At 58.2% G+C, this 23,676-nt stretch overlaps 1 protein-coding gene and 1 non-coding gene across 3 annotated transcripts in view; both read left to right on the top strand.

The window, feature by feature from the left end:
- CACNA1C (calcium voltage-gated channel subunit alpha1 C) overlaps positions 1–23,676 on the top strand; it is a 420,733-nt gene that overhangs the window by 342,394 nt on the left and 54,663 nt on the right. The window contains exons 18-28 of one of the 2 annotated variants that reach the window (XM_024733016.1): positions 3,846–3,972; positions 6,344–6,473; positions 7,732–7,791; positions 11,131–11,237; positions 13,250–13,337; positions 13,801–13,908; positions 14,819–14,871; positions 15,183–15,329; positions 16,522–16,723; positions 17,982–18,140; positions 18,537–18,647. In XM_024733016.1, the coding sequence (XP_024588784.1) occupies positions 3,846–3,972; positions 6,344–6,473; positions 7,732–7,791; positions 11,131–11,237; positions 13,250–13,337; positions 13,801–13,908; positions 14,819–14,871; positions 15,183–15,329; positions 16,522–16,723; positions 17,982–18,140; positions 18,537–18,647 (1,292 nt within the window). Of the gene's footprint in view, positions 1–3,845; positions 3,973–6,343; positions 6,474–7,549; positions 7,610–7,731; positions 7,792–11,130; positions 11,238–13,249; positions 13,338–13,800; positions 13,909–14,818; positions 14,872–15,182; positions 15,330–16,521; positions 16,724–17,981; positions 18,141–18,536; positions 18,648–23,676 lie in introns of both variants that reach the window. The other variant, XM_024733015.1, reaches the window with a different exon arrangement.
- Positions 2,122–2,229, top strand: LOC112391963 (U6 spliceosomal RNA). The gene has a single exon (XR_003001596.1). It is a non-coding gene; the product is annotated as a U6 spliceosomal RNA (small nuclear RNA).

Raw genomic sequence — 23,676 nt, 5'->3', positions numbered from 1 at the left:
AGGGCGGGGGCGGGGCAGGGGCAGGGGGACGGCCCCCAAGGCCGCGCAGAGGGATGGGTCCCGGCTGATGCGGGGGGACCACAGGAGCTTCTCAGCGCACGTCTGACTTACCTTGCAAAAGACTTGCTCCGGCTGTGGTGTAAAAACAGAGTGGGACGGGGCAGTGGGGATACTCATGCAGCAGTCCAGCCAGGATGATGGCAGCCGGGCAGGGGACCAGCTGGACACGTAGAGGGGGCGGCCGTTGGGGGTGTTCGGAGGCAGGGCCGGCTGGACAGAGAAGCTGGAGAGGCGGGAGGGCGAAGGGTGGCTCTGAGGGCCGAGTTGAGCCAGTTAAGAGAAGGTAACGGCGCGGGGAGTGCGTCCCAGCCTTGCTCTGCAGGTTGGCCTTTTAGGGCGGCCGGACTCTGGGGCTACACGGAGGCCCGGATGCTCCTTAACGGCAAGGCCATGGCTTTGCGTCCAGTGCGCTGTGGGCCCGAGGTGTCAGAAACAGTATTTTGCCTTGAACCGGCCATGAGCAGAATCACAGCGGTGAGCATGGGGCCCCGGGCGGCCAGGCCCGAGGGTGGGCATTTAGCTCTGCCCGCCACGTTTCTCCTGCTGAGTTCTGGAAGCGCCATCTGAAAAGCGGCCGGGCTTTGCTGTCCCCGCTTCTGTGAGCGCTGTGAGAGCTGCGATGAGAAAACAGCACCGAGGCGTTCCACGGGCATCGGGCGTCTGGGCGGTTGGCTGCCCACCCCAGAAGGAGCTCTACCTGACTTCCCCTAATCCGTCACCTCTCTCCTCATGCGTCGTACGTGCAAAGCATCGTGTGCTGGCAACCTTCTGCCCCTTTACAAGTTCGGTTTGTCCTTCCGCAGTAGCTTCCTCTTAAACGTTGCTCGCAGGACAAAAGAGTACACACGATTCTCCACGAGGACCTTAGAGGCACACAGACCTGGCGAACGTGTTTTTCTATAAACACAGGTGATTAAATAAGCACTCAATTACCTGTTCTCAGATATTCCTGAATAAGAAAGTGTTGGGTCATTTAGAGCAAAACTGGAAAGAGGACAGAGCCAGGCGGGACCTGAGATCCTCCAGGTAAATCCCACGTAGAGATGCCATGATGTAAGCCACTCTGGCTTCACTGATTTTGCTTTAATAGGAGACCTTGCCAAGGTTAGTTAGGAAGCTTCAAGCCCCTCCTGGACACCAGCTTCCATTGTGTGCCACTCTTCTGCTGAAAGTATTCATTGCCTGCCAGTCAGCTCTAATTACTTGCGGGAGGGAATCTGATCTGTGCCTGTGATCTGCTGGTCCTCCAGAGAAGCCTTGGGTCCTCGGTTGCCTCCTGCTTGATAAAGAACCGCTGTCTGTGCCAGGCTCTTTTGCTCCGCCCTACCTGGCTTCGTGGTAACCGGGAGGGAGCACAGACCTGTGGCTGGTCCACGAGGTCCACCGCCCACAGCCATCTCTCCCCCGGACCTTCTGCACAGTCCCCTTCCTCATAAAGCCAGTGTTGTTAAATCATCCCCAGGAAATGAGGCTTCCCCGTGCCAGGGGGTTTCTCTCTGCAGGGCTTTCAGCACATGAAGAGATAGAACCAGGTACATTTAAAGCCACGCATCCGAGGCGTTTTTGTCCCAAGTGCCAGGTGGGTGTGGGAGGCCGGAGGTGCTGCTGGGACTCACAGGAAGGTCCTTCCTGGGCACAGGGACTCAGGAAGGCCAGGTGAAGGTGCTGTCTGAGCCGGGAGTGCCCACAGCTCTGCGGAGGGGCTGATGGGCAGGTCAAGCAGGGAGAGAGCTGAGCCACCTTCATGGAGCCCCCGGACACGGGCTTCAACAGCAGAACTTCATCCTCTCACGGTTCTGGAGCCTGGAAGCCAGACAGCGAGATGCCAGCAGGGCCGAGCTCCCTCCAGCGGCTCTGGGGAGAGTCCCCACTCTGCCGGCCAATGCAGTCCCTTCGAGCTCCTCAGCTGTTGCAGCCTCAGCCCCATCTCTGCCTCCGTCCTTCTTCCCTGTGTCTCCTTACGAGGACAGCAGTCCCCGGAACGAGGGCCCACCCTCGTCCACTGTGACAGCATCATAGCTAATGACATCTGCAAAGGTGCATTTTCCAAAATAAGGTCACGTGCTCACTTTGGCAGCACAAATACTAAAAATTTGAACGATACAGAGAAGATTAGTATGGCCCCTGCACAAGGATGACACGCAAATTCGTGAAGTGGTCCATATTTTAAAAATAAAATGAAATAAATAAGGTCACATCCCGTGGCTCCGGGTGGGCATGGATTTGGGGGGATGCTATTCAACCCACTACAGTGAGTGTTTAGAGCATAGTTTGATGTGAGTGGAAAGTCTGTCGGGAAATAACAGGCGAAGAGCAGACAGACCGAGGAAGATGCTAGACACTAATTTACGGTCTTGGAGTGTCTACCGTGGGTGGAGATTGTAATAGCACCATTCAGAGGTACATACGTGCTATTATCCCATCTCACAGATGGGGAAACTGAGGCACAGAGACACTAACTTAAACAACCAGAACGAAACAGAGCCAGGATTTGGATCAAGGCAGGCTCCTAACTTCCATTCCCTTCTAAACATTTTTAAGTACCTTGGACAAGAACAGGGTATGCAGTTTCCTTCCATGGCCAGTGAGCTTGTGTGCCTGTGGTCCACATTCAGTGTGGCCGCTGGCCTGGAGAACAAAGTGCTTCTCTAACTGGTGTCAGCGTCTAGACCTTTGGACGGAGGGCCTGTTACGGCAGGATTATGGCCCGACTGCCCCTACAGCACAGTGTTTTCTTGTATTTTCAGGAACAGGGAGAATGTTGACTTTAAGCTCCTGGAACATTCAAGGATGGGGTTGTTTGCCGGGGTGTCAGGTCAACTGAGCCACGCCCTTTCCCCTGCCTGCAGTCCAGAAGGGTGAGGACACTTGGCAGTGCCCCAGTCTCACCTGGTCACCTGTCGCTAGTGCCTGACAACTAGGATGACCAACCACCCCGATTTGCAGGGGACTGAGGGTTTCCTGGGATGTGGGAACTTCCATTTAAAAACAAGGACGGGGGCTTCCCTGGTGGCGCAGTGGTTGAGAATCTGCCTGCCAGTGCAGGGGACACGGGTTCGAGCCCTGCTCTGGGAAGATCCCACATGCCGCAGAGCAACTAGGCCCGTGAGCCACAACTACTGAGCCTGCGCGTCTGGAGCCTGTGCTCCGCAACAAGAGAGGCCACGACAGTGAGAGGCCCGCGCACCGCGATGAAGAGTGGCCCCCACTTGCCGCAACTAGAGAAAAGCCCGCGCGCAGCAACGAAGACCCAACACAGCCAAAAATAAATAAATAAAATTTTAAAATAAAAAAAATAAAAACAAGGACAGGTTTTGAGTTGGTCACCCTACTCTCAGCCCCCTCTCGTGTGCTGCCGGGGAGTCTTCCTGTAGCAGAGATGAGCTCCAGCCGTGCCCACGGGGAGAGAGCTGGGTGTCTTGGCTGGTCCCCTTGGTTTCCAGAGATGTGGATGATGTCTGATTCCTGTCTGTAGGGCATCCGGAAGGAAGCCGCACGGTGGTAAAAATAAGCTGGAGGGCTTCCCTGGTGGCGCAGTGGCTGAGAGTCCGCCTGCCGATGCAGGGGACGCGGGTTCGTGCCCTGGTCCAGGAGGATCCCACATGCCACAGAGCGGCTGGGCCCGTGAGCCATGGCCGCTGAGCCTGCGCGTCCGGAGCCTGTGCTCCGCAACGGGAGAGGCCACAGCAGTGAGAGGCCCGCGTACCGCAAAATAAAATAAAATAAAATAAAAAATAAGCGGGAGCCGTGGAGCTGTTTAGAGCGGTGCTGTTTCCTTGCAGGAGACGAGGAGGAGGAGCCTGAGATGCCCGTGGGCCCCCGTCCCCGCCCCCTCTCTGAGCTGCACCTGAAGGAGAAGGCGGTGCCCATGCCGGAAGCCAGCGCCTTCTTCATCTTCAGCCCGAGCAACAGGTGTGTGCACGGGGCTTCGCTCTCTCTGTGACACAAGCCCGGCAGGTGTCAGCGCCCTCCAGCCTCTGGGTGGGGCTGGGACTCTCCCAGCTCCCCGCAGTTTGTGTAAACAGGCACGGATTTAGGGAAGAGAGTCCTGGATTCTGAATCAGAAGACCTGGGTTTGCTTTTCTCTCCATTTTGTGAAATGTGTAAACTCTGCTTCTGTTCTGTCGGTGATTACACTTAACTCAACAAAGCCTAAAGTTGAACAAGATCCTAAACCACCTCCTGCAAAATAGGAGTTAAAATAGACTGCTCGAGCTCCTCCCAGACCTCCTACCTTACGTGGTACGGCTGATGAGTATTTTGGTCCCGACCTTTATTTCCCACACGACAGGTCAGACGTGAGTTCCTGTGTAGACAGTGTATGTTTGGATTTACATACCACTTACTATTTTTTTTTATCTGTTCACCATTTTTTATGCATCTCAGTCCATCCCTCGGCAATCATTTTCTTTCCTCCTTAAAGTACATTCCTCAGGAGTTCTTTTATGGAAAATTCACTTGGCCTCTGTTTATCTGTAATCCTTTGCATTTCTTGTTCTTGAAAGGTAGTTTGGCTGTGTACACACTTTCAGGTTGTCGGGTTTTAGCCTTCAGCGTGTTGGATGTGTTATTCCACTGTGAAGTCGGAATTCCTACGATTGTTCCTTAGTCAGAATCTGCCCCTTGTCTCCAGCGGCTTTTAACATCATCTGCTGTCTCTGGGGTTGCGCACTTTTACCGCCATGGATTTCTTTCCATTTATCCTGCTTGGAATATGTTCTGTTTCTAAGTCTATGGATTTATATTTTTGTCAGTTCTTGAACGACATTAAAGACTAGGAGAAGAATAGCTACTTCTTGGAAAGCTGAAGCGTGCTCTCTTTACAACTGCCTCATCTTCCTTCTCTCCAGCTGGTCCAAGTAGACACAAGTTATACCTCCCCGTTCTGTCCTTCCCAGCCCACACATTCACATCTTCATATCATTCATCTGCTAGTCTCTCGGTTGGAATTCTGGCTCATTTCTTCAGATGTATCTTCCAATTTCTCAATTCTCTCTTCATCTCTATGTTACTGTGTAAACCAGTTTTCGCATCAGCTTATATCTTTTCACTTCAGACAGTTCCAGGTCTTGCTTGGTTTTCCAGCTCCATCTGTCTATGTCTGAGTTTCTTGTTGATCCATCATCTTTGTGGTCAAGTCCTTTATTCCATTAAACATTTCAAATATAGCTGTTCTATAATGTGTATCTGATGTTTCCAATATACACAGTCTTTGGGGAGGGGCCGTGTAAGTCAATTATTTGTAGTTTCTTTGATTCCCATCTCAGTGGCTTATGTTCTTGAGTGTTTAATGATCTTTGATTGTGACCCCAATACTTCATCTTAATCAGCAGGATTCCCATGGACCTAAGTGAGGACTTGGAAGCTTTCTTCCAGATGCTCCTTGAGGGCATTGGCTCTGCCTAGGGGTCCCGGGCCCCTCTGCCCCACCTCCGACTGGCTCGAAGTTTCCTGACAGCTGTGCTGCCACTGGCCTCGTCAGGCGCCTCTGCCCATCCTGGCTGCATGTCACACAGACCCCAGCTCAGTGGATTGGCTTGTTTGTTTGGGGAGGATCGCTGCAGACCCTTCCTAACCCTTGTGAAACCAGAATTGTCTCAAAAAACTTGTCCTTTCCAGAATTTGGTGCTTCTGCATCAGTAAGGTCTCTCAGAGCATTTAGTCAACCACACGCCAGGAGCAGAAGCCTGACGGCCAGGTTCAAGCCCTGGCCACACACACACACACACACACACACACACACACACACACACTGTGTCTGGGCAAGCCTGTCCTTCCTGGTGTCAGTGGTTTTTATCTATAAAATGAAGATGATAATCACACCCTCCTCCCCTCCTACTGTCAAGATGAGACAGTATAAATGACACCCCCAGCGTCCGAGGATCTCCCGTGAGCGCTCGGGGGTCAAATGTGTTGTTCTTTGTCATTGTGCCGAGGTGCGGGATTGACTTACTGCCACGGGAGCAAGTCCCCTCGGAGTCTGGGCGCCCACGCTTCTGGGTGGCTCTGTTGCTCCCTGTACATAAACATACGAAGCAGATCTTACAAAGCCGTTATTTTTAATGATGGGAAAGACGTCCCCAAATGAAAGCCGGTGGGTGATGTCACAGCAGTATGTGAAATGTAGGGGTTTCCAAAGGTCTCAGGCGCAAGCCCGAGGCCCTGTGGGTGGGCACACGGTGTGGCGGGCGGTGGCACTATTGCTCTGCTGCAGTGGGACATCGCGGGGCTGAAGGAGCGGCGGCCCCGGCCCTGTGTGACGGCCGCTCCCACTCCCCTGCAGGTTCCGCCTCCAGTGCCATCGCATCGTCAACGACTCCATCTTCACCAACCTGATCCTCTTCTTCATCCTGCTCAGCAGCGTCTCCCTGGCTGCCGAGGACCCCGTCCAACACACCTCCTTCAGGAACCACGTAGGCACCTTGTCCCCTGCACCCCGCCCCCGCCACGTGGCCCCCAGCTTCTGTGGCTGCCCAACCCCATCGTTCAGAGCCCAGCCCACATCTCAGGGTCAGAGGCACAGCAGACATTCCTCAAGAGATGAGAGCTGGGTGGAAACCCGTCTTAGGACCGTTCGCAGGAGGAGACCACGGACCCAGCGCCTCAGGCCAGCCTGACGGGCCACAGCAGACTCCACGGCCCGCAGGTGTTCCCCGGGGGTCCACCTCCCTGGAACTGAGCGGTTTATACCTTGCCCCAAGGTACACTGGCCCGTCCTGGCCGCCGGGGGGCAGTGGCAGACGGGTGCTCTGATGAGGCCTGCCTCGTATAGGAGGGCCTCAGTGACCCTCTGCAAAGTCGAAACTAAACTTGGAGACCACCCCAGGCTCTGGTGACCTACATCATAGGCCGGAGTAAGACCTGCCATATCTCGAAGCCTCGAAACTTTATCAAATCCCAACCAGGTGGGCACGAAGGGAGGAGTCCACCACCTGCCAAGCCAGCCGGTGGTCCTGCCGCCTGCGTGGTCCAGAGCTTTCTTACTGGGAAAGGCGCTGGCCCTCGCTCTGATCCATCACCTGAGACGTAGTACGGCATGAACCCCGGAGCCTGCCCCTAGCCTGGGGTGCACCCTTCCGCACCCTGAGGGGCACAGCAGTGGCGTAGGGTCCCATGAACGTGAGAGACTAGCTCGTCACGCCAATGCGAATTAAGCATTTTGCAATTTCATGCAGTGAAAAGCAAACCCCACGCTGTCCTTTTGACAAGCGTCCCAGCGGTCTGATTTGGGTTTGTAAGTAAACTGAATTGATGAGAAAAGCACCCAGCCAGACCCAGGGCCAGCTGAGTCGGCCCTGGAAGCTCCCCTCACAGATCTGGGGACTCCAGGACCCAGTGCTGTGCCAGTGCCTCTGGTCCCCTAACCCGTTCCACTGTCTCCCCACGGAAAGGCTCCCTGCTTTGGGTGACTTCCTGCTGGTGACCCCTCCTCCCGTCCTGCTTCTCCCATCCCTGCCCCATCCCCACCCTGTGTCTCTTTGTTTTACAGATTCTGTTTTATTTTGACATTGTTTTCACTACCATTTTCACCATTGAAATTGCTCTGAAGGTAATGCATGCCCCCTGCTCCTGCCCTGTCCTGTCCTGTCCGGCTGTCACTGCTGTGCTGCTAACACACGCTCTGTTGTCCGGCCACTCGGAGCCACTAACCTGGTTATGCTTATCTTTCAGATCCTAGGCAACGCAGACTATGTCTTCACTAGTATCTTTACGTTAGAAATTATCCTCAAGGTAACGCGTGCAGCAAAGCCTCCTCTCTCTGCGCTCTGCCCCTTTGCTCTTGTTTCTTTCACTCGTTTTTACTCTCAAGTCTGAAACTGGAGGAATCTGTGCCCCTCACCTTGTGCACAGTGCCGGACTGATGGTGGCCGGGCACCACCCGCCCCCCACCGCCTCTGGAAACCACGCCTGCCCCGGGCTGGAACCGTCCTTTCCTCCTCCTGCCCGGAGGAGATGCCATACAAACCACAAAAGCGGGAAAGCTCAGGGGCCTCCAGGAGTCACCCTGCCTGTGCCCTCGGGAGGCCTGTTGTCAGCACAGGCCTGTGTGGTGGTAATCACGGGGCCAAGGCCAGTGTCCCAACCGAGGGCTTTGGACAGACCCTGTAGACACCTCTGAGCCCTGGGTTACCCCCAAGGCTCTGCTGCCTCACCCCTTGCCCCGGGCCTGGAGGAGGGAGCCATGTCCTCCAGGGCTCAGTGTGGAACCCAGAGCCCGGGGCTGAGGGGCTGGACCCCCAGGCCCGGACCTGCTCCAGCCCTGCGACCCCAGCACAGTAGAGCCCACGTCTGAGCAGCCTCGGGTGACAGGCGTTTGCCCTAAGCTTCATTTCGTTATTTCTATTAATATACAATTAACATAGTACTTACATCTACTCTGTTAGGGTTTTCAAGTTTCCCAGGCCACCCGAGCTTCGGGGGTGAGTTCCAAGTCGAGGGAGCGTGTGTGACTCCCGTTCTCTCCCAGAGCCTGGGGGTCACCCTCATCATGGCCACCCCACTCGGTGCCTCCCCAGGGTCCGGGCTCCTCCCACCCTGCACGTGTGGCAGCCCCAGACCCTCCCTCCCGGCCTCCTTCAGGCGAGGACGGCCTGTCACATCCACATACAACCTGAGTGGTCACTTTCGCATGCCTTCTTTTTTTGTCCAGACCCCTGGTTCCAGCTAACCAGACGTTAACCAAGAGGAAACCAGGAGTGTTCCTCGGGTTTTCTCTCTGACCCCGGGGGTGGGGAGAGGGAACCGGGGCCGCCCGGCTGCGTGGACGCCCTTCCCTGGACTCCAGACTCAGGGAGGCACACAAACGCCACACTCTTTCCCGGTCTCAGACCCTCCCCCCAGCTCCCGGGTGGGCCTCAGCGGCGCTCCTTTTCCTCCAAGGCTGCCATCTCCTTACAAGCACGGTGCTGGCGAGATCCTCTCTCCCGCCCACCCTCTCCCTCTGCTTCCCGCTTCTACGCTGCCTGACTGTGCCTCTAGGTGGAGCCCGGCCCCAGGACACTGCCTGCACCCGGTCCCCGGGTCCCTCTGCCCCGCCCTTGGGCCCTGCATCCTGCCCGGCGGAGGTGACCGTCGTGCAGGAGGGGTGTCCAGTGTCAGGGACAGTTGGAATGGCCTGGGCACGTTTAGCCTTGTGGGACCAGGACAGTTGGCCTGAATGTTGCCAAGGGCTGTCACCTAGAGGAGGAGGGAGGTGGGACCAGAACCCGCGAGTAGAGATTGCAGAAGGTAAGATGCGTTCAAGGAGCAGCATTGCTGCCCGGAGCGGAGCTGGCTGGACGGAGGGGCGTCCTGCCCTCCCAGCCCAGCGTTCAACCCTTTCCTCTCCCCAGCGAGGCTCTTCCTGGGCAAAGGTTAGGACTTTAGGAGCAGAAGCGGGGTGGGTGGCAGTCAGCAGACAGGGTAAAAGGGGGATCCTGCACTGGGTACCTGACTCCCTGGATCTCACAGGGAACTTTCAAATAAATGCCCCATTTTCCCAGCGTCCACCTGCCCTTTTTCCTATGGCCACCCTTCCTCTGGCCCTGCCTGGGCGGACAGCCTGAACACACACACACACACACACACACACACTCGCCAGCCTTCGGGGCACAGGGCCTCTCAGGTAACACAAACCATGGAAGCACCCGGGCCCGCACTCGGGGGCCCAGACCTCCACTAAGAGACAGAGCAGCAAACAGCCCCTCCAGATGGCAGGCCTTTGGGACAGATCTCCAACTGTATTTCCCTGCAACCCTTCACATAATCCACCCACTTCTGGAAGCTCCTGCAGGACACAGGTGCCTGAGTCCCCTGTGACCCCCTCCTGCAGGAGATAAGTGGGAAAAATTAGGTTCCAAGAGCTATTTTTGCCAATTTCCCCTGTGTTTGCTTTTGAATCGCTCCGCGGACAGGCTGCCTTGTGCACGCTGTGTTTCCAAAGAGATAGATTGGGCCCCAGGTGACCAGGGAGCTGCTTCCAAGCTCTAAGCCGTCAGCTCCAAATTTCCCCCTTTGGCTGTCGCTTCACGGCTGTGACCCTTCGGCCCTTCACCTGGAAATCCACTGGCCCTTAGCTCACGTCAAGGAAATCGGACAGGTGTTTGTGGGGCCTCAACAGCGGCTCTAGGCTGAGCTCCGAGGGGGGTGGTGACAGCAAACCCGAGACAGTCATCACCCCTGACGTGGTCCCTTCTTAGTCTCCAGGGGGCTTTCACGTGGTTCTCCAGCAGGCATCTCACAACGGCAGGGAAGGGGATGCTACTTTACAGAGGGGGCACTGAACATCCTCCCCCATCACAGGAGGGACCCAGAATCCAAGTCCTAGCTCTCCGGCCGAGTCCAGTTCTCTGTAGAGAAGCTCGCCTGGCATGGAGCTTGCCGTCTGCAGGACAGTGACCTAAGGGCTTTGCATGTAATTCCCGAGGGCGCTTACCACCCTCCAGGGTAGAGGATGTCGTTGCCCCATTTCTCAGATGAGACTCAGAGAAGTTGAGTAACTTGCCCCGGGCACTCAAAGTGCAGAGGGTGGCCTGGCTCCAGAGCTGTGCTCTTACTGTGGTGCCCACGGCCCCTCTGAACACACGGCTCCAGAACCAGACAGTAGAATGGCGCTCAGAGTACTAGGCGTGGGTCATCAGCACTGCCTGAGGCTGGGAAGTGGACAGATGCGGGTTGCCAGCGTCCTTGGTAGAACTTCGGGCGTTAGGGTCTGCCCGAGACTGAGGGATTGCCTGGGACTAAGCCAGGAAAGTCCTGGGAAGCCAGGGTGGCTGGTCCCCACCGGGGGTCCCCCCCAGAGGACCGTGTCCTAGGCGGGCCCTGCGGTGGAGCGAGCTTGTGGCCGGGGGTGTGGGGGACCTGAGCGTACGGGGGCGCGAGGGCCGCTGACAGTCCTGGGCGGGGAGCCTTCAGGGGCTGCAGCAGAAGCTCCCGCACCCGGCACCGTGTCTCCTGTCCTGCCCCCCAGCCCCCGTCACTCCCCTGCTCCTCACCTGGGCCCGGCCGGAGATGCCGTGTGGGGAGGGGTGGAGTGAGGGGTCTCCGGAGCCCAGGGGGCTGCTCAGGCCGCGCCTCCCCATGTCCCCCCAGATGACCGCCTACGGGGCCTTCCTGCACAAGGGCTCCTTCTGCCGGAACTACTTCAACATCCTGGACCTACTGGTGGTCAGCGTGTCCCTCATCTCCTTCGGCATCCAGTGAGTGGGGCCCCCTGGCCCCCGAGGGAGGCGTGGATGGAGGACAGTGTCGGAGAGGACAGCCGGGAGCCAGGGGTGGGGGGAGACGACCGCTGGTGGCGGGGAGGCCTGCCTGCGGCCACGGCGGAACTAGGCTGGGAGCGGGACGGGCCCTCGGCAGCGGCTGTGGCTTCTGGTGTCTGGGTCCTCAGTGGTGGGACCCTTGGGGTGCATTGACCCAAGCGAGGATCCGTTTCCATGTCCGGATCTCACCCAGCAGGTGGGCCCGGCCCAGTTACGAGAGAGGAAGGTCTCCAGGGCCCTCCCCCCGGCTCCGCGGGCACCCTCAGCCCAGGCCTGCCAGCCCTGACGACCCCCGCCCCTTCCTCTCCGGTCTCCAGTCAGAGCCCCTGATGAGGGAGGGAGAAGGAGGAGGGACTGGTCCTCACTCCTGGCTGTGCAGGGGAATCACTGGAGCAACTTTAAAACAAGACCTTTGCCTGGACCCCTCCCCCCCCCAAGCTTTGATTTAATTGGTCTGGGCTACAGCCAGGGCCTGAGGGATTTTAAACGCTCTCCGGACAATTCCACCTGCAACCAAGGCTGTGAACCGTGCTCAAGTTTAAAAGAATCTCATTACTAGTTTCTCCTGAATTCTGCCAGCTGGTAATGCTAACCCTGTACTTAACTTCCAAAGCACTTTCCGTACACAGTCCTCTCTGAGCCTCATAGGACCCATGAGGCAGGCAGGGCCAGCGATGTTATCACTGTTTTCTAGACAGAAAAACTGAGGTCAGGACCTGGGACTCGGCCCGGGTCACCCCAGTGGCAGAGCAGAGGCGTCTGGGGCTCCGTCCCGAGGCTGTCCCCGTGGTCGGCCTAGAAGGAGCGGAGGTGGAGGCATTCAGAGTGAGACCTTTTGCTGGGATCATCGTTATTCTACCCCAGGCTGTCTGCCTGTGAGCCTGTGGGTCTAATCCCATCCCTGCCACTAAATCACTCTTAACCTTGAGCCAAGAATTCCCCCCTCCGTCTGGCCTTTCCATCCCTCCCATTGTCCCTGAGATGCTGGGATGGATCGGGCAGCCCTTTGAGCTCCTTGTGATCAGAGAGTCGTGAACCAGAGACGTAGGACTTTCCCCCGTCCCACTCTCAGCGGACGGCGTCCTGACACGGGAGGAATGAGGTCAGCGCTTGCTGACGGGACCACGTGTTTTAGGTCCCAAGGAGGGTATAGGCTCTCCAAAGGCGGCTAGTGGGTGAGGGTGAGGGACACTTCAGAGAGCCCACCAGCCCGCCGGGGTGAGGGGCCTGCGTGCCCCTGGAGGGCAGCAGTGGCCTGTGCTCCCAGGGGAGTCGGCTGGGCGCTGGCGTCCCAGGTGCACGGAGTCTGCGGTGTCCGAGCCGTTGCCTCTAGGCCTGGGTGTGCTGCGCACAGAGTGAGCGCGATGGGCAGCCGCCTGGGACTTGGGTTTGCAGGTGAGCACCAGGTATCTCCTCCACCCAAAGTCCCCCCATTCGTACAGTATTCCTTCAAGTTCGTGATAATAGAAGCCACCACGTGTTCGCATCACAGCATGGGCCAGTTAGGCTGCTAGATGGTTCGTGTGTGTTTTCTCATTTAATCCTTGCAACAAGCTCGTGAGGTGGTCGCTGCCCCGTCTTACAGATGAAGAAGCGAGGGCCCAACAAAGTTAGGAAGTGTATCCTCAGTGGCCGGGGTCTGGCGGAGCTTTGCCTCGCTCTGCGTGTCCTCGGCACAGTAAACACCCCCCGAGTAGTACGTTATACTGCTAGTGGCTCACGGTAAATGCTTTTCCCATGATTTGCTCACCAACAAGAAAGTCCCCGGCCAGCTCTGGGTCCCTGCGGTGGGAGAAGAGAATGGGAAATGGTGCTGGGGCGAGAAAGTCCCCAGCAGACTCCCCAGTTTCTCCATTTGGGCTGGGACTTCCTGCCAGGAAGCGGCTCACCCTCCACTGCTGCCGGACCAGGGGCAGGAGAGGCTCACCCCCGCCCGTCCTCTCTCCCAGGTCCAGTGCCATCAACGTGGTGAAGATCTTGCGGGTCCTGAGGGTGCTGAGGCCCCTGAGGGCCATCAACAGGGCCAAGGGGCTGAAGGTGAGCTGGGCGGGCCTGGGCGGGAGCCTCAGCCTGGGGGTCCACGTGAGGTGACGGGCAGGCGGGAGACAGGGCCAACCGTCAGGCTCCCGGGTCGGAGCCGGGACCCTCCTGCCAGCACCTCAGCCCCACTTCCCATCCCGGGTCCGTGATACACGGAGCCACAGCAGAGGCCCCCGTTCACAATCCCAGCTTCTCAGCAGAGCTTTTGCTAAAGGAGACACACACGCTACCCTGAGCCCCAGGTAGTGATGAGACCCCTGAATTGCTGCCCCCAGAACGTGGGAGGTCAGCGGGGCTTTGGTCCCCGTGGTCTCCTAGAGCCCAGTGGGACGCGGGTTTCACCAGGCTCCATCACCCCGTGACCTAGGAGGACGCTCGCTGTGCCCCTTTGAGTCTGGTTCCCCGCTCGCGGCGAAGGGGCTCAGCCACGGCCCCGGGCCCGCCCCTCTGTCCCCCGCAGCACGTGGTGCAGTGCGTGTTCGTGGCCATCCGCACCATCGGGAACATTGTGATCGTCACCACGCTGCTCCAGTTCATGTTCGCCTGCATCGGGGTCCAGCTCTTCAAGGTGGGGTCTCGGCCGGACCTGTGGCCCTGCATCCTTCCCGCCCACCAGCTGCTGGGACCCGGACGGGAGCTGGCAGAGGGGACGCGGAGGGGACGGTGCTGGGTCACACTGGGGATGGATGCGGCCTCCCCACAGCCCCTCCCAGCTTCCAGACCCGAGGAGGACTGGTTCCCAGAACAGAGGAGGACTAACTAGTTCCCAGACCAGAGGAGGACTAGTTCCCAGACCCAAGGAGAGCTAACTAGTTCCCAGACCAGGGGAGGACTAGACCCGAGGAGGGCTAGCCCCCAGCCTGAGGAGAGCAGCGCGGAGACAGGTGCCTCCATCACCACCTGGCCCTCACAGCCCCAGCCCTTCCTTGTAGAGAACAGCAGAGGGACTGCTATCCCCAGACCCCTCCGTGTGAGTCACCCACCTAAGCCCACGGGGCTCCCTGTCACCACAGCACCGAGTCCCCCCAGGTCACTGCAGAGCCCCGGTTTGTCTGGGTCCTCGCCCTGCTCCTGGCGGGCCCTCGGCGACGGGGAGGCCGGGTCCCTGGTTCCTGCCCTTCTCTGCCTCAGCCCTTCTCTTTCTGCCCTTCTCCACCTGAAGCTCTCCCCTCACCGTGTCATCGTGCCCTGACTTCCACCGCCGAACTCCCTAGCCCGGCCCGTCCCCCCTCCCTCACCAGACCTGCCCTGTGGGCCCAGCTTCGCCGTCTGGGCTTCCCTTCGGTCGGGTGCCTGCAGCCCAGGGCATGTTTGTGCACCGACCACTCTGAGTCCTGACTTCCTGCCTGGGCTCTGCTCCTTACACTTTGGTCCCGAGACCCCAGCGCAGAGCTGGCTACAGAGACATCACTAATGGGTTTCTGACTGGGCCCTCGATTAAGGAGCATCTCCAGTCACTTTGCTCTTCCGCCTTCCAGGGCAAGCTCTACACCTGTTCGGACAGTTCCAAACAGACAGAGGCCGAATGCAAGTGAGTACGGCCAGGGGGGCAGTCAGGCTGGTTGACTCCAGGCGGTTGGTGACTTGTCCTGAGAGGAGGGGTGGCCCGTTCTTTCTCTGACAGCAGTGGTGGCTGCACTTTTACCCACGGGTTGTCTGGTCCTATTGACGTAACACGTAAGATCATCTGTTCCTGAATGTTCCACCCCTGACATCTTCCCAGCGGCTGGAGCTCTGGGTTTAAGCTTAGCCAGTTTCATCCCACCCCCAGCCAGGAGGCAGTGGTGGGTAGGCTGAGGGGAGACGGGAGACCCCAGGACGAGCCCTTTCTCGCTTCCTCAGGGGGAACTACGTCACATACAAAGACGGGGAGGTGGATCACCCCATCATCCAGCCCCGCAGCTGGGAGAACAGCAAGTTCGACTTTGACAATGTCCTGGCGGCCATGATGGCCCTGTTCACCGTCTCCACCTTTGAGGGGTGGCCAGAGTGAGTACGCAGCTCCGGGCCAGGGTCAACCGCCGCTCCACACCCTTCCCAGAAACCATACTTCTCCGGCTCCCCACGGGCCGTGGTTGCCGCCCAAACACCACTCTTCTTCTTCTGGATCTCAGAGCTTCAACCCGAAACGAGCTTCTTTTAGCTCCCCTCCCCAACCTAGACGGAGCCACAGTAAAGTCTGTCATCACCCTCATGGCATCTGGGAGTGGAGGGGCCCCTGGGTCACCGTAGGACTGAAGTTCCCGGCAGGCACGGACGTGGGTAGAGATGGCGGAGGTGCCCACTGGTTAGACTCTGCCCCAGTCTCCTTGGAGGGAGCTGTGTCTGATTTGCAGAGGAAAGTCCCTGCAGAGGCAGTGCGGCCAGGCCTGGACCACCCTGGTGGCCCATAAGCTGCATCCCCTCTACCAGGCCTGTCCAGGAGGGGCTCCGTGTATCTCTGTACAGACACCTGCTTCCCTCACACCCCCGTGTGTATTCCGGTGACATGATCATCTGAATGTCAGGAAATTCTAGATATTTCTAAGTCAACGACAGCACGGGACCTTAGGTGAGAGGCACCGTTATTAAATGGTAAAATATCTGTGCTACCTAGAGAACAGCCACGTGCTGTGTGGAGTAACAGAGGCGGGAGAGGAAGCAGCCTGACGGGCACGTAGCCGCGGCCCAGCTGGGCGGCAGACACAGGCCACCTGAGCGTGAACCAGACCTTGCTGCTGGTCTGAGTGAGCCTGGGGCGTTTTTCTTGATCAAGTGTTTCTATCTTAATACTCGTTCTCAGATTTATTTTATGTTCACCGTAAACCCTCCAAGTCTCTGCCAGAGAAGCAGCAAAGCTGTTTCGATATTTACCAATATCTCCAGCATTTGAAATCAATGGCCATGACTCAGGTCACAGTTAGACAGCTCCTGCCAGTTTCAAAACACCTTCACCTACGTTAGGTCAACTACCCTGCCCGGTAGGAAAGTCCGGAATTATTGTCTCCACTTTGCAGGTAAGGAATCTGAGGCTCAGAGAGGTTGAGTGGTTTGCCCAAGTCACACAGCCAGTAAGAGGCAGAGCTGGGGCTTGAACGCAGGCCTCCCGACTCTCAGCCTGGAGCTGTCTCCGGCTCCCCGGCCCCGGGGCGCTCGGAGCAGCGGTGTCATCGCCACCGCCCTCCGTGGGCTGTCCCCCCAGGCTGCTGTACCGCTCCATCGACTCCCACACGGAGGACAAGGGCCCCATTTACAACTACCGCGTGGAGATCTCCGTCTTCTTCATCATCTACATCATCATCATCGCCTTCTTTATGATGAACATCTTCGTGGGCTTCGTCATTGTCACCTTCCAGGAGCAGGGGGAGCAGGAGTACAAGAACTGCGAGCTGGACAAGAACCAGGTGCCGCCGAGGGCAGGGCTGCAGCTTGGTTCCCGGGGGGAGGCTGTGGTTGGGAGAGAGCCCCAGGCCCCCCGCCCAGTGTCTCCTGGAGGCCCAAGGGCAGAAGGGACGCAGACCCTGCAGATCCAGCTTGCAGCCGCGCTCAACCAACAGGGTCTGTTAACAGCTCCTCAGGGAGACTCGGTGGCGGGCCTGGGGGGTTTTGTGAAAGAGCCTCTCGCCCACACCTAGAAGCCGATGAGTCAGGAGGTGCCCAGGGTGGGGCGGCACCACTGATAGAGGAAAGAAACCAGAACGGTGAGGGTGGAGGTTTGGGGCGGGGAGAGGACGGCTTAGAAACCACTGTTACATGGTTTCTTGTAGAACAGAGAGGCTGTGCACGCAGAGGGGGGGAAGGGCTCCAGCAGGAGGGACGCGGCCACGCTGGCCCTGGGCTGAGCTCCGCGGCCGGGAGGGCAGGCTGGGTGTGCGGTCGGGAGGCCGGAAAGCGTCCACGGGAAATGCATCCCGTCCGCAGGGGACTCGAGCTCTGCTAGGTAAGGAGCACCCCCGTCAGGCCCGCTGCACCCCTTGCAGCTCCGATGTCCACACCTTGGGCCTGGACTTTGGACTGTAAGGAAGCCAGGAGAGAGGGAGGCCAATTAGCAAGTGTAGGCGAGAAGTGACAGTAGAAGTGGAGAGAACAGCACTGGTCAGGCTTGGAGGCTGGGTGAGAGAAGGGCCTGGGGGACCCTGGTCCTGACCTGGGCTCCGGGCACAGTGCAGAGATGGCCAGAGTGTAGTCGGCCCAGGATCCCATTCCCCTGGCCGTGAGCTGTGACTTCTAGTCTGCGGACCCTGGCAGATAAGGAAGATGGACTTAGGACAGGAGAGGAACACTGAGGAGAGACGGGCCCCCAGGAGAGTCTGTGGCTGGGAAACCATCAGCGAGAAGACAGACTGTCCGTCAGTCAGCCAGTATTTACCAGATGCCACCGAGCATCTGCGGGGCACAGCAGGCATCACCGAGATGGAAAGGAGGGGACACGGGCCCCCTGACTATGTCCTGATGGGACTAACTAGAGAGGGTCTCTCCCCCGTTGAGGGAGGGATAGAAAATCAAAACACGTCCAAGTAGCAGCTCAACCTATAAACGAGCTAGAGCTAGAGATGATGTCTCTCTCTCCCAGAGAACCCCACCCCTGGGGTGTGCAGCTTCCTCTGCCCCCACCCACCCCCGCCATCATCCGGGTTTCTCACCCCCGTCTCCCCGACGCAGCGGCAGTGCGTGGAGTACGCCCTGAAGGCCCGGCCCCTGCGGAGGTACATCCCCAAGAACCAGCACCAGTACAAGGTGTGGTACGTGGTCAACTCCACCTACTTCGAGTACCTGATGTTCGTCCTCATCCTGCTGAACACCATCTGCCTGGCCATGCAGGTCGGTCCGGCGGGCCGGCCGTGGCATCTGCCGGTGGGCGCGTGGGCGGCGTGTCACCGTCACGCTGGCCAAGGGGGCGGGGGTTGGGGGGCAGCTGGAGAAGCACAAGCGTCCCTTGTCGAGGGTGGAGGATCCCAGGATCCTGGGCCGATGAGATGGAGGGAGGGAAGTGGAGCACAGGGGACCCTGAAGGGGCCATGACCGTCGGTGGGCCGAGCTGGGTGGAGCCCCCCGAGGACCAGGAGGCCGGCAGGGCCGTCTCCCGTCAGGGCCGGAGCACGAGCCTCTGCGCAGCCGCGCCGGCAGTGCCGGCAGAGACGGGAGGGACCGGCGGGGCCCCGCGGGGGTGGCCGGGAGCAGCGAGCCCCGGCTCACGCACGGCGCCCACCCCTGCAGCACTACGGGCAGAGCTGCCTGTTCAAAATCGCCATGAACATTCTCAACATGCTGTTCACCGGCCTCTTCACGGTGGAGATGATCCTGAAACTCATCGCCTTCAAGCCCAAGGTAGGCCTCTGAGGCGGGCCTCTGGCCCACGGTGCCAGGGGCACAGGTGGGGGACAGTGGGCGCAGAGGCTCAGCGAAGGACCGTATCCTCCCGACGACAAACGTCCCAGCTCCGGAGCCTGCAGGCCTTGAGCCAGGCCAGCTCCTCGAAGCAGAATCTCAGCCCGCGGGCCGGGCCGTGGTCTGGACACAGGGAACAGGGGCATGCCTGAGCAAACCGCCTTGCAGGGTAGGCAGAATTGTCCTCGTCTCCCCACCATGGCCCCGGCCCCCGGCACGTCATCTAGAAGAGACTGGAAACCAAACCTCTCGAGGCCCAGCCCCCCAGACCCACCTGGGCTCTGTTCTCTCCCCGTTTCGCCCGCCGCGCGTACTAAGGGCCTGGCTGTAAGAGCTGAGCTGGGGCTGCGTTTGCTCAGGGCTGGGTGTCTGTTTCCCCACCTCAGGGCTGCATCACTGCCCCCTGTACCTTCCAGTACGGGACGGACCTGCAAATGTCTCTGCTTTGCTACTTGTAAGCAGCTTCTAGAAAAAAGTCTGGGAGAGAAGATTAGAGCCATTGGCTGAGTGAGGCAGGGCAGCGCAGGTTGGCTCCCTGTCACTTGGATTATCTGTGCCCTCCCCAACCGACCTGCCCCTGGGCCTCAAGGACAGAGGGTGACCCGGTTCAAGCGGGCCTTCCATCTCCGGCCCTGTAGGCAGGTCAGCATCGCCGGCGTCCACTGACCTGGGCTTCACAGGGGGCGGCTGCCCCGGAGTGGGCATCCCAGTGGCTTGGAGGCTCCCCGCTGCTGCACAGCTCTGGGGGGCGACGAGAAGGAGAGCATCGTTTCTAAGAGGATGGTGCAGGGCAACTTTCCAAACCTTCTCTTCCCCACTGTTACTAGTTTTCCAGATGCAACACAGGTCAGCGGGGGGTGGAAAGCAGGAGTCCCTGGCCCTGTATTCCATTTCCATTCAGATGATCACCTGCCCCGGGACTAGCCGGGCCAGGAGGGGTGCCCCTCGGCTGTCGGATTCCTATTCAGCGCCAGGATCTGCGTCGTCTCCTCTGAATTAACATTCCACCACCCATTCTCAGTAACCTGCAGTGCTACACACACCGTCGTCGCGTGGAATCCTCAGGACGCCTCTCCAAGACAGGCATTAGCTGCTCGTCTTAGGGAAGAGGGGAGTGAAGCTCAGAGCAATTAAGTAGCATATTAATTACACCATTATTAAGTGGCAGAACTGGGAATAGAAGCCCGTGTGTCTGACTTTGTAGTCGATGTAATTTCCGCCACACAGAGCTGTTAGCAAGCATCTTCCCACACCAGGTGTTCTGCTGGGAACTTTCCAGAAAGAGGGAAGCCACCTTTGAGGGGCTTCAAAGACAAGACAGACCGTATTCTTACCGTGCCGAGTCTTCCTCTCTCACTGAGAATGCCTGGGAACCTGGCTGATTTTCAGAGAATAAGACCCCTAATGAATGCCATTTGGTGATAACATGGTGTTTTCCTGTCTCCTCCAGAGCAGCAGATAAACGCTGTCTCACTTTCCCTTCCAAGCCCTGTCCCATTTAGGGGCAGAGGAGACCATGGAATGTCCCTGGCCACCTTCTGTGGGGTCCCCTGCGGTCCTATTCCCAGCCATGCCGCCCGGGAGCCGGCGGGCTCACGGCCCACAGCAACGTGCCCTGGGGAGGCGGGGAGGCCGGGCCGCGCTGGGGCTGAGCTTCCGGCTCAGACGACAGCCTCCAGGAGGGAAAGCGGCATCATTTTCCCCCAGTTTTGTGAGACATACAGCTTACATATTTCAAAGCCTTGAGTCATTCCACGTTGACTCAGACGTGTTTCAGCTGATGCCTGATGCCGGCTCCAGGGCCCTGCAGGGGACTTCCTGAGTCAGGCTCCCGAGCTCAGGAGATGCACTGGGCAAACCTGCCCTAGGGAGCACGTGGCAGCGACGCCTGCAGGGGCCTCTGCCTGGAAAACACTCTCCCTGAATCCTGCACACCCAGGAGCAAAAGCCCGTTTCCCGGGAAGCAGCCAGGTAGGGTGCTTTAAACCATAAAGCACCCAACTTCCTCCATCTCTAGTTTTCTGTTGTGAGAAGATGGGGTGAAATAGGAGAAACTTTTCCAGAGAAGTAAGAGAGCCGTCCTGGGGCCATGTGCATTTCACACATGCCAGGGTCTGTCTGTGGCATAAAGAAGAAGGGAAATGGACCTTTTCTGGGAGTACCCTGCCGGGGCTTCTGGCAGCTTCTGGCAGCCAAACAAGCCTGTCCAGCTGGGAGGAGAGTGGGGTTCCTGGATTCTCATTAAGGAGTAGACTCCAAGAAAAGCATCCCCAAAATTTCCAGGAAGGTAACCAAACCAGAAAGTACTTGAGGGGACTTGCCTTGTGGCGCAGTGGTTAAGAATCCGCCTGCCAATGCAGGGGACACGGGTTTGAGCCCCGGTCCGGGAAGATCCCACGTGCTGCGGAGCACCTAAGCCCGTGCACCACAACTACTGAGCCCATGTGCCACAACTACCGAAGCCCGTGCGCCTAGAGCCCATGCTCCACAAAAAGAGAAACCACCGCGATGAGAAGCCCGCGCACCGCAACGAAGACCCAACGCAGCCAGAAATAGATAAATAAATAAATTTTTAAAGAAAGAAAGTACTTGAAGCCCTGGTGGGAATATCTAGCTGGATCTGGCCCTAGAACCGGTGCTCCTAATGTGATCGTGTGTTTGTGCCACGAGTGAGTTTGCACCTGCAAGTGTCAGCTGAGGAAGGACAGTTAGGCAGTAAGGACGCAGGAATCGCCATCAGTCCTAACATCAGGTGTCTGAGGTTGGCCTGCTGGACTTCCCATTCTGTCCCTTGGTCTCTGTGGTTGGTTGGCTGGTCGGTTGGTCGCTTTGTAGTTTGGCCCCGTTCTTTCGTTGTCCTCATGGTAATTGATGTTCTCGGTCTTCATTTCCATCTGTTCTGCTCGCCACCTTATGGAAAATAAATGGACTCAAGTAAATCCCTGCTCTGCTCCTAAAATACTCATTCTGTCTGAAGAATGGGGCAGGTGACAGGAGTGTCTTGGACACCTAATGGCCAGAGGGAATCTCTCCCCGAGCGGAGGACTGCCCTGGACATTTCCGATGGCCCCTGGGCCCCGCGAGACTGTGCAGGACCAAGCTGGTCAGCATGAAAAGGTTTTGCATAGAATCGTCTGAAGTTAAGTAAATAGCTGGACTGCCCTCCTGTCATGAACAGAAATTTATCAGCAAAGACAGGAAAGAACTTTTAAGATACACTTTCTGATAAGCACTGAAAAGTATCCAATGCCTGGGCTTCCCTGGTGGCGCAGTGGTTGAGAGTCCGCCTGCCGATGCAGGGGACGCGGGTTCGTGCCCCGGTCTGGGAAGATCCCACGTGCCGCGGAGCGGCTGGGCCCGTGAGCCATGGCCGCTGAGCCTGCGCGTCCGGAGCCTGTGCTCCGCAACGGGAGAGGCCACAGCAGTGAGAGGCCCGCGTACAGAAAAAATATATATATATATCTCCAATGCCTAAGAATAAATCTAACCAAAAACCTCTAAGATCTTTACAGAAGATCTGTGAAATTTCACACAGAGGAGTTAAAGAAAACTCAGTAAATGGAGAAATATGTCATGTTCATGAATTGGGAAAGTCAGTGTTACAGAGATGTCATTTCTCTTCGGTACAATCCCAGTTAAAACTCCAGATTGAACTTTAACCCAAGTCCTTCAGGGTCAATAGGACGATCCAGGGGGTTCCAAGGCTTCAGTTCCTTAAGGCAGCTCTGCCATGACTGTGGAGGTTCCAGGGCAGGGCCAGCCCCAGATGCTCCACGGGCAGCTCTGGGGGGTGCGGTGATCACCTGTCTGGAACTTGCTGTTGACCATGACCCAGCGGGTGATGAAGGGAGAAGGGGCCCCAGGCTCCTGCTCAGAGAAGCAGATCGGCCCAGGGAGGTGGGAAGATTCCCGACTCCCCCTCCTCTACCCGGGGACTCACCTGGGCCTTGGCAGGTGAGGAAGCAGGGGCAGCTGTCTCTGAGACTTTCCCATCCCCTTGGTGCTGCCCAGTCAGGGAGCGGCCACGTCTCTGCCCCCAGAGGGCCTGACCCCACAGCTCTCTGGGATCAAAACGCCTTTGCACACCCTCCCCGCCGAGAACAGTCCAGAAAGCGAGTGGAACCAAAGTGGAAACACTCATCGACCCCCTGGCCCCCGGCTCTTGGGCATAAGAGCAACTGGAGCCTCGGGGACGCTCCTGATGCAGGAGAAACTGGGGCCCAAAGGCGGTTCAACCCAAGGGATGCATGAGGTCTCCAGACCAGCGCCAGGACCGTCTGCAGGAATAAAGACGCTCCGTGCACACCGTCTGTCTGTAAGCAGCCACCGCCTCCTGGGCACCTTAGCTCATGCAGCCGAGGCGTGGATTCTTAATTCTATTTAAATAGAATTAAGGCCGGTGGCTGCCACATTGGGCCACGGGACTCTAGACACCGCTTCTCCGCAGGCCGCTCGCGGGGTCTGCATCCCTCCATCCGTCCGCCTCACCCCGACTGCTCTGGCTTCATGGACCCAGGTGGGTGATCTCAGGTGTGGGAGCCCTGCGGGAAGAGTAAGACCGGCTCCTGGCCCGGCGTCCCCCGTGTGGGTCCCCTCCTGGCCCCCCAGTCGTCCCCGGACCTCCCGGGTCCAGTACCTGGAGACGCCGAGGCAGGCGGTTCAGTGACCAGCACCAGGCTGACGTGCTCGGCCAGAAAGTCTGATCTGAGAGTATGGACGGCCTTGGCCTTGCCGAGCGTGAAGGCAGCCTTCCCCTCATTCCTGACTGTGCTTGTGCATGAGGGTCCCGGCCCCTGGTGCCCCCAGAATAAAGTCCCCTCTGCCATCCTTAGGACGGTTTTCTGTCTTGGGAAGGACTGTTGCCCGAGACACGGTACAGATTTCCGGGGTGAACGGTCAAAGTAGGAAGAGTCATCACCAGCTGACTCCTTCCCTGGGCCATGGCAGAGGGACAGATGAGGGCTGGACT

The sequence above is a fragment of the Neophocaena asiaeorientalis genome, unplaced genomic scaffold (genome assembly GCF_003031525.2).
Source record: "Neophocaena asiaeorientalis asiaeorientalis breed wild unplaced genomic scaffold, Neophocaena_asiaeorientalis_V1.1 scaffold150, whole genome shotgun sequence".
NCBI lineage: Eukaryota > Metazoa > Chordata > Mammalia > Artiodactyla > Phocoenidae > Neophocaena > Neophocaena asiaeorientalis.
The sequence above is the reverse complement of the archived record's forward strand: the minus strand, read 5'-3'. Positions and strand labels throughout refer to the sequence as shown.